The sequence below is a fragment of the Zea mays genome, chromosome 9 (assembly GCF_902167145.1).
Source record: "Zea mays cultivar B73 chromosome 9, Zm-B73-REFERENCE-NAM-5.0, whole genome shotgun sequence".
NCBI classification, from domain to species: Eukaryota; Viridiplantae; Streptophyta; class Magnoliopsida; order Poales; family Poaceae; genus Zea; species Zea mays.
The window spans coordinates 155569381-155577719 of record NC_050104.1 but is presented as its reverse complement, the minus strand read 5'-3'; the positions used below and the strand labels follow the sequence as shown (position 1 = coordinate 155577719).

The following is an 8339-nucleotide window of genomic DNA, read 5'->3' as shown; positions in this document are numbered from 1 at the left end:
ATTTTACTTCGTTAGATTTAGATTCAATAGTATATCATATTTAACACTTAAACCCTTCCACCACCATCTAATGTGGCTTTATAAAAAACTCTAACAAATTATAATTATATCTACCGATGGATTTTGATTCTACAGACAAAAAAATCTGCTTGCACGCTTGTACATAGTATATGCTTACATATTAGTGGTTGTCGATAGATTATTGGTAATAGGTAGTTGGGTTGCCGGCACCCACACTCTATTCACATTGCCCTTTTCCGCATCATCTCAATTCTCATGTCGGTACAGCCGAGAACCGGGACCGGTGATTTTCCCCTCCCCCTTGTCTTGCTGCTTCCAATTGACCCGTCAATTGCTCAGGCGATAGTGGCTGCAGTGCATTTCTGGGATGGGGCTGCTCTTCCTTGAGCGGCTCGAGGGGGAGGGCGTGTTCAGGTGCCGGCGCTGCCGCGTGGACGCCGCCTCCAAGGACGCCATCATCTCCAGGGACTTCTACGGCCGCAGCGGCCGCGCCTACCTCTTCGACCACGTGTATGTTCTCCGCACGCTTCGTTCGTTTCGCTGAATTCTCGCGCGCTTGTTCCCATGGGGAGCGGAGGGGGAAAACATACTCCGTTTTGCTCGCGTGCAAATTGGACCTCTCAGCTCCTCATCGACCGAGGTCGTGGGCCCAATGTGACCAAAATTAGGCTGTGGGCGCACCTCTGTTGCAAAGAGGATACCTGTTTGAGGTTGTGATCCCCGCTTGAATTTAGGCGAGGTTAGGGAACTCTATTCAGGTTCTAGATGGCCCAGTAATAGCATTGTTGTTGTGCATACAATATGTTTTGAGTTCCTTGCAGAAGTAGAACCATAGCATGTTCGTGACATGCTTGTAATTGCTTTCGTAGTTGGATTACAATCCTGGGCCTTAGTTCCTAATGTTAGGAAATAAAATAGATACAAAGATTTACGTGAAAAAATCCCCTCCAATATAGAGGAGCAAACAACCATGAGAAAACAGATCCACTATCAACCGCAAAGTACAAATTACAGGGAGGGTCTATATTTATAGACGTACAGGAAAGCATATTGCAAGGCATAATCCAATTATATAAAAGGAATTAGAGGCATATTCCAACAAATCTCCCCTTGACTCTAAATCCATAGAACTGTTTCCCAAACACCACTAGGATGCTAAATTTGAATATCAACCAAGTCTAAGGAATCAATAGACTTGGAACTGGAGCACGACTTTATATCATCAAAATAACCTCTCTTCTGGAACGCAATAGAAACAGATTCAGCATCAACTGTTGAACATTGCAAGTAATAGAGATTATTTTCAAACGGTTGCCCTTCAAGATAATACGATTGCCACGAGAAACCTTAGAACACCATCAATATCAGCAAAATTGAATCCCCTTGCTTCTAAAGTGCTCAAAGAAATAAGATTTCTCTTCAATTTTAGAACAAAACGGACATCGATAAGTTTCTTAATATTGTCATCATGAACTTGGATATAAATAGAGCCGATTCCAATAATCTCACATGTGGATCCATCTCCAATAACAACCTCACCAGCATCGAACATAATCAGAAAACTAATCTCTATGCGAATAAATATGAAAAGTGCAAGCGAAATCGAGAACCCAAGAAGAGCACTTTTCAACAGAGGCAACAAACAGAGCTTCTCCACATCCAAAGATTCAACAAAACTGGCTTGAGCGGAAGACTTATCCAATTCTTTTTCTTTCTCTCCTCTTTATTTCTCACTTTGGGGCACTGAGAAATATAATGAGTATTTTTTCTGCAATAACGATAATAAAGGTTGGATTTATGATCTCCAGATCGCGAACAATTAAACCTTCACCTTCGGGTTCAGAACGAGAATCAACATCAAATTTTTCCTTGGACAACAAATTTGACTTAACATTCTCAAAGGACAGTGAAGTATGATTACCATAAAGCATAATTTCCTTAAAATGCTTAAAAGAAGGGGGCAATGAGACTACCAACAAAGTTGCTTTATCTTCATCATCTATCTTCACATCAAGACTCTCAAGGTCCACAATAATTGAATTAACTTCATTAAGATGTGACTGCATAGATGTACCTTCTAACATGCGAATAGTGTAAAGACACTCCTTGAGACGTAGCTTGTTGCAAGACTCTTGGTCATATAAAGCTTCTCCAATTTCTTCCACAATGTTGTTGCGGATTTTTCATGCATTACTTCATGCAGAACATCAAAAGATAAACTGAGTTGTATGGCGGACAAAACTCTCTCATCAATATCTTGTCACTTATCATCAGTCATGTCAGCAGGTCGCGTTTGCAACGTCTTTTGAACAACCAACCGGTTAAGAACAGCCTTCATCTGAATCTGCTAAATAGCAAAACTATTTTTGCCATCAAACTTCGGAATATCAAATTTTGTCGACATAGTGCGACAAATAGCAAAACATGGCGGCGGCGGCCACAATGTGGATAAAAACAATGTGTCTAACCCTAGCTCTGGTACCATTTGTTAGGAAATAAAATAGACACAAAGATTTACGTGGAAAAATCTCCTCCAATATGGAGGACCAAACAACCACGAGGAAACAGATCCACTATCAACCGCAGAGTACAAGTTACATGGAGGGTCTATATTTATAGGCGTATAGGAAAGCATATTCCAAGGCATATTCCAAATATATAAAAGGAATTAGAGTCATATTCCAACACCTAACTTCCTACTTCCTAGTACCTTGTTACATGTCTACAATCCTTGAGGCCCTGACGGATCTGGGCACTTGTTCGACCACCAAATTGTAGTCTTGTAGGTTGTAGATTGTTTGGCAAATCAACACACGACGTATTGTGCTGTTGTATCTCGTTGGTAGTGTCGGGGATCACATCTGTATTGTATTTAACAAACAAAACTTATGTATATTTCAATCAGCACAAAGGCTAACACCGTGTTGCTTGTTGCACTCTACATATTACAGACAGTAGAAGCCTTAAAAGGAAAACCGTTATCATGAGCACAACTCTCTTGGAAACAAAAACCCGACTTCTGCATCGCACAAGATGCACACGGTCTAAACAAAAAACCAACAACCCAAACACTCTAGTACTAATTAATCCTAAGACTAGATCGCCACCCATGAGCCTGGGTAAGAACCTCCTTGACCACTTGCTCCAAACGTTGACAGGTAGCCAAAACCAACTCCTGGAAGATAGGCTTCTGTAGCACAGCCCAGGAACGGAGCCAATGGATAGCCAAATGAAGAACCTGCAAAGAATTTGTCACATTTTTACGTTCAAACACAATGTCATTTCTATGTCGCCAAATGGCCCAACAAACTGCTGCTGCCCCCAATAGTGCTAACAATTTTAAATCTTTACTAATCCCCCTAGCTATGAACCAAACATATTCGCGACACTAGAGGGTGGGTAAATATTTGTGACTATTTGGACTATATGCTAGATTACTCGCGCTACCTGGCACTCGAAGAAGATATGCTTAATTGTCTCATTTTTGTGACAAAAGCTACACTTCACGCTACCATTCCAATTTCGCTTTGCTAGATTATCCATGGTTAATATTACATCTTTTCGTAAAAACCAAAGAAATATTTTTATTTTTATAGGGGCCTTAGTTTCCATAAATTTTTGTTAAGGTTGGGTACATCTAGGTGAATTAAGCCAAGGTAATGTGACTTCACTGAGAATTGCTCATCTGGTGATAGATTCCATCGAAATCCATCCTGATCATTCGATAGAACTATATTAGCAAGTCGTGGAGATAGATCATTCCACTCTACTAATTTATGTCCTATTAGATCTCTACGCCAAGACAAATTTAAAGACGAAGTGTTGAATACATCTGCCACACTCAGATCATCCTGGGGGCTTAACTCTCTGATCATCCTGGGGGCTTGGTGTCTATGGCTTCAGAGAAACAGAGCAGTTTTCCATGGGGAGTCTCCCTCACTACCCAGGATTTTCCGGTGTTTCTCGGATGAGTACGTTTGCTGGGTAATGGCAGGAGCTAAGGAGTTTGGGAGCTTGGGCTCAGTTGCTGCCCTGGGCGTGGTCGGGTCAAGTTTCAGCAACAATCTGTAATCACCTTCGGGTTTATAAGGGTTTTTGGGAGAGTTGCTCTGCAACATCTCCTCTATTGTAATGTTTTTTCTTTTCCTCTCTAATATATAAGACGCGCAGTTCTCCTGCGGTTTCTTAAAAAAATGTTTATATCTAGCAATATGGTACAAACAAGGGTATTGGTCACGAAGGGTCGATGTACCCAGCCAGATGTCCTCCCATAACCTAACCTGAGAACCATTTCTTATTGTGAAAGTCCCAAACCTCCAAAAGTCATGTTTCACTTTCATTAGCCCAGCCCAAAAATGGGAATCCCCTGATTTTCAAAAGGCTTGGGAGAGAGTTTTCGCATTCAAGTATTTATTGCGGATCAGCTGCTGCCAAGTTCCATCAGTTGTCGAAAGTCTATAAAGCCATTTGCTGCGCAAAGCCTTGCTTTGAATATCTAGATCCCTAATTCCTAAGCCTCCTTGGTCTTTGGGTTGGCACAAAATGTTCCATTTCGCTAGACGGTATTTCTTCTTCTCCTCTTGTTGCCAAAAAAATCTGGACCGGAAATGATCAAGCTTTTATAGGACTCCTCTCGGAACAGCAAAAAAAAGACATCATATACATTGGTAGGCTACTCAACACTGAATTAATCAATGTGAGCCTACCCCCATTCGAAAGATGCTTTCCTTTCCAACTGCTAAGTCTTTTTTCGAATCTTTCTTCCACCCTTTTCAAGTCTGCATTTCTTAGCTTTCTATAATGAATTTGGATACCTAGATACTTCAACGGAAACTCCCCTTCTTGGCACCCAAATAGGTCTATGTAATGGTCCACAACTTGTTGAGCTTGACCAAAACAAAACAACTCATTTTATGAAAGTTTATCTTTAACCCTGAGGCTTGCTCAAACGCACATAACAAGAGCTTCATGTTTCGAGCTTTGTCCAGGTCGTGGTCCATAAATAAAATCGTATCATCAGCATATTGAAGTTTTGAAATACCCTACCAGATGTGGTACTACTCCAACAATTTGTCTATCTGCTTTGGCTCTATGTATCAAAATAGCTAGCATGTCAGCCACAAGGTTGAAAAGCAATGGAGATAGGGTATCACCCTGCCGAAGACCTTTTCTTGTTTGGAAATAATACCCAACCTCATCATTAACATTTATTGCGACACTCCCCCCCTGTAACAAAAGATTTCATCCAACTTATCCATTTAGATGAAAAACCTTTCATTCTCAGAGTTTGAAACAGGAAAGGTCATTTAACCTTGTCATAAGCCTTCTCAAAATCTATCTTCAAGATGACTCCACTTTGTTTCTTTCGATGGAGTTCATGAATAGTCTCATGAAGAATTACAACCCCTTCAAGGATATTGCGTCCTCTCAAGAAGGCTGTTTGAGTTGGCTTAACGATATGGTCCACTACAGAATTTAATCTATTTGTAGCGACCTTGGTAAAAATATTAAAACTGACATTCAAGAGGCAAATAGGGTGATACAGTTGTATTGTATTAGCATCTTCTGATTTTGGAATCAACGTGATAACACCGCAGTTCATACTGAAAATAGGTAAATCAACAGAAAATAACTCCTGGAACATTGTAAACAAGTCTTTCTTTTTAATATATACCGGGGCTGTCTTACACCCCACAGTTTGAGATTTTTTGTTTGCTAATTTTTTGTATGACTTGTTCTGACAGTCACTGCCAGATTGTGAATAACTTGTAACCAAGCAGCACAAGTACTTAAACATGTTGCATGGTGATGAACTGATGGTTGTAACTGGATTCTACGGTGTCTATTTTAATAAAAGATAAACTGCTATCATAAACATGACACAATTCATCTATTTTGTCACGGTTATTGTACTTGCCACAGTTTTGTACACTCGTAGCCACTATCCGTCCCAAGGAAGGTTTATACTGTCGTTCTAATGAAGTCACTGCCAGATTGTGAACAAAGTGTAACCAAGCAGCTATCTGCCTTGCATATCTGTTCTCTATGTTACTGAAACTTTCTTTTTGGCAATATTTCAGTGTGAACATATGCCTAGGCCCTAATGAGGATCGGTATCTTGTAACCGGGCTCCATACTGTGAATGACATCTACTGTAGCTGCTGCCAACAGATTCTTGGCTGGAGATATGTGAGTACAAACATAATTGGCTTATCTTGTGATAATGAATTGTCTTATTTCCATTGGATCATGCTTGGCAGTAGACACAGTAGCGAAATTACTTTTTTATTAAAAAGGAAAAAAAATAGTCTGCAACAATTTGTTGAGATGAGAACAAAACTGAAGAAATACTTATCATTTCTTCAAAAAGCGCTGAATATCAAATGGGCGGCTATGCACAATAAATGAAAACTAATGCTTTATTCATTTCTCAACTGCTACATGCATATAAGCGTTTTCCTCGAACCATTTAGGTAACAATGAATCCAATTCTGCTTCAGTTTCTGGGCTTAATCATTGGATTGCACAATGATTTAAAAGCTGTTTATCTGGAGATGTAAACACCATTTTGCTGTTCATATGCGGTTGTTTTCCCTGTTCTTGAAAGTTCAGCTCTGAATTTTGTGTTGTAGTTGCAGAAATCATATGTGCATTTTTAACAGCAAATTGGAAGGAACATAATCTCCCATGTATCTGTATCCTTTTTTATTTCAATTCTTTTTTTTTTGAAAGAAATGGCAGGAGCTCTGCCTAATCATTAAAAGGAGAGTCCAGAAAACACACTGTACAGGTCCGAGGACCGAGACAAGACAAGACAGACTAGCAAACACGACGTGAGGAACGCTCCTAACAGACCCGTACAAAGCAGCTAAACCACTGCAGCAGCCCTAATACTGGGGAACGTAGCTCTCTTGAAAGTGAACACATCCTCTTTATTTCAATTCGCCTTATGTCATTTCTGCTAAAATGGTGGATGAACGGTATACCTTTATATTTTCAACCCAGCATCGTGTTATGACTTCTACTGTTATATCCAGAAATGCAACAATTAATTTGTGCAGAATTAATTACAGCTATTAGCATTATTGTATAATTGAATTGTTTCCAATGTCAAAGAGTAACACCATCAATTTTCCCCCTGTCTGCCAGTGGTTCCTAACGTCAAAAACATATCACGTTTGGTAGTCATGTTGCTATTCCGTTCCTTAAATGCTACATCATATTCATATACCACTTTGTGCTTATCACGCATCATCCTAATTCCCGGGGTGATGTGCTGCAGGAGAAAGCCTACGAGCAAAGCCAGAAATACAAGGAAGGGAAGTACATCCTCGAGAGAGCTAGAATGGTGAAGGATGGGTGACGATCATTTGGATGCTCTTACTTCTAACACCCCAGAAGCGCAATCTTCTTGAACTCTGGAAAGATTCAGAACTATCCCTCAATTTGCATGCCTCAGAACATTTGACACCTAATTGGCATCCCAGTTAGCTAGGAAGATCACTGGTTGCAGATTCTTTGATTTGTAGAATATTACTGACTCTGAATACCCTTAGCTTGTTAGTAATGGTAACATTTGGTGAAATATTGATGATTAGGTGAATTGAAGTGAAGCTGATGATTTATCTGTAGTAACCATTATTATTCAGGCGCCCTGTGGACTTGTCTGGTTCGCTCAGGTTGGCCAGCAACACCCCCTCTTGAGTTTTTATTCCTTTTTTTTTTAAAAAAAAATACCTCTAGAAATAACGTTAAAGATTTTAAAAATATTTTAAAAACAACCCATTTGGCCGCATCGATTTCCGTGGCGTGCCTAAATCAATTTTGGGTGATGTTTGGTTCACCGAAATGTAACGTAAATGGTTTACATAGGGTAATGGATACCAATATTTTTGTTTGGTTGAGCTCTTTCTAGTATTACTAGGTACTACTATCCAATTCAATTATAACTAGTAACCATTACTGTAACCATTACCGCTAGTAAGAGATCCCATTATCACTCCCTTAACAAGATCCAAACCAAACAGCACCGGTGTGACTCGTCGACCGGTGACGTGGCACCCCTTGCCGTGTTAACTTGGCGTGGCAGCTACAACGCCACCCCACCTGGCCCGGCAGTGAGGAACTGAGGATATAGAGCTGGGAGGCGGCCTCCTCCCTCTCCTTTTCTTTCTCTTAACCGGTCTCTTCCATTCAGGGGTTTGTTTAGTTATACAGGTATTAAAAGGGATTAAGGAGATTAAATCTCTTTCTATTTAAATAAATTTAATTCTCTTTTATCCTCTTCGATCCCTTTCAAACCAAACAAAGCCTCATTG

At 40.1% G+C, this 8339-nt stretch overlaps 1 protein-coding gene across 4 annotated transcripts; it reads left to right on the top strand.

Moving 5' to 3' along the window:
- The first annotated feature begins 204 nt into the window (after nt 1-204).
- LOC100282814 (protein yippee-like OJ1003C07.11) lies at nt 205-7675 on the top strand. Of its 4 annotated transcripts, none has more exons than XM_008660397.3 (4): nt 205-304; nt 377-531; nt 6102-6210; nt 6754-7675. In XM_008660397.3, exons 2-4 carry the CDS (start codon nt 389-391, stop codon nt 6856-6858), a joined length of 357 nt encoding a protein of 118 aa, XP_008658619.1. In that variant the 5' UTR covers nt 205-304; nt 377-388; the 3' UTR covers nt 6859-7675. The 4 variants fall into 4 exon arrangements, 3 of the variants coding, with proteins under 3 accessions (XP_008658619.1, XP_020399252.1, NP_001149192.1); XM_020543663.2 differs by having other exon boundaries at nt 209-304; nt 7304-7675; XR_558284.3 differs by having other exon boundaries at nt 217-531; nt 6754-6938; nt 7304-7675.
- Nucleotides 7676-8339: the final 664 nt, after the last annotated feature.

What these genes read in the sequence shown, in the direction of transcription:
- LOC100282814 (XM_008660397.3), top strand. Translation starts at nt 389, where the DNA reads ATGGGGCTGCTCTTCCTTGAGCGGCTCGAGGGGGAGGGCGTGTTCAGG. An exon ending in GCCTACCTCTTCGACCACGT is followed by an intron (nt 532 to 6,101) that starts GTATGTTCTCCG and finishes GCAATATTTCAG; the next exon opens with TGTGAACATATGCCTAGGCC. An exon ending in AGATTCTTGGCTGGAGATAT is followed by an intron (nt 6,211 to 6,753) that starts GTGAGTACAAAC and finishes TTTTTTTGAAAG; the next exon opens with AAATGGCAGGAGCTCTGCCT.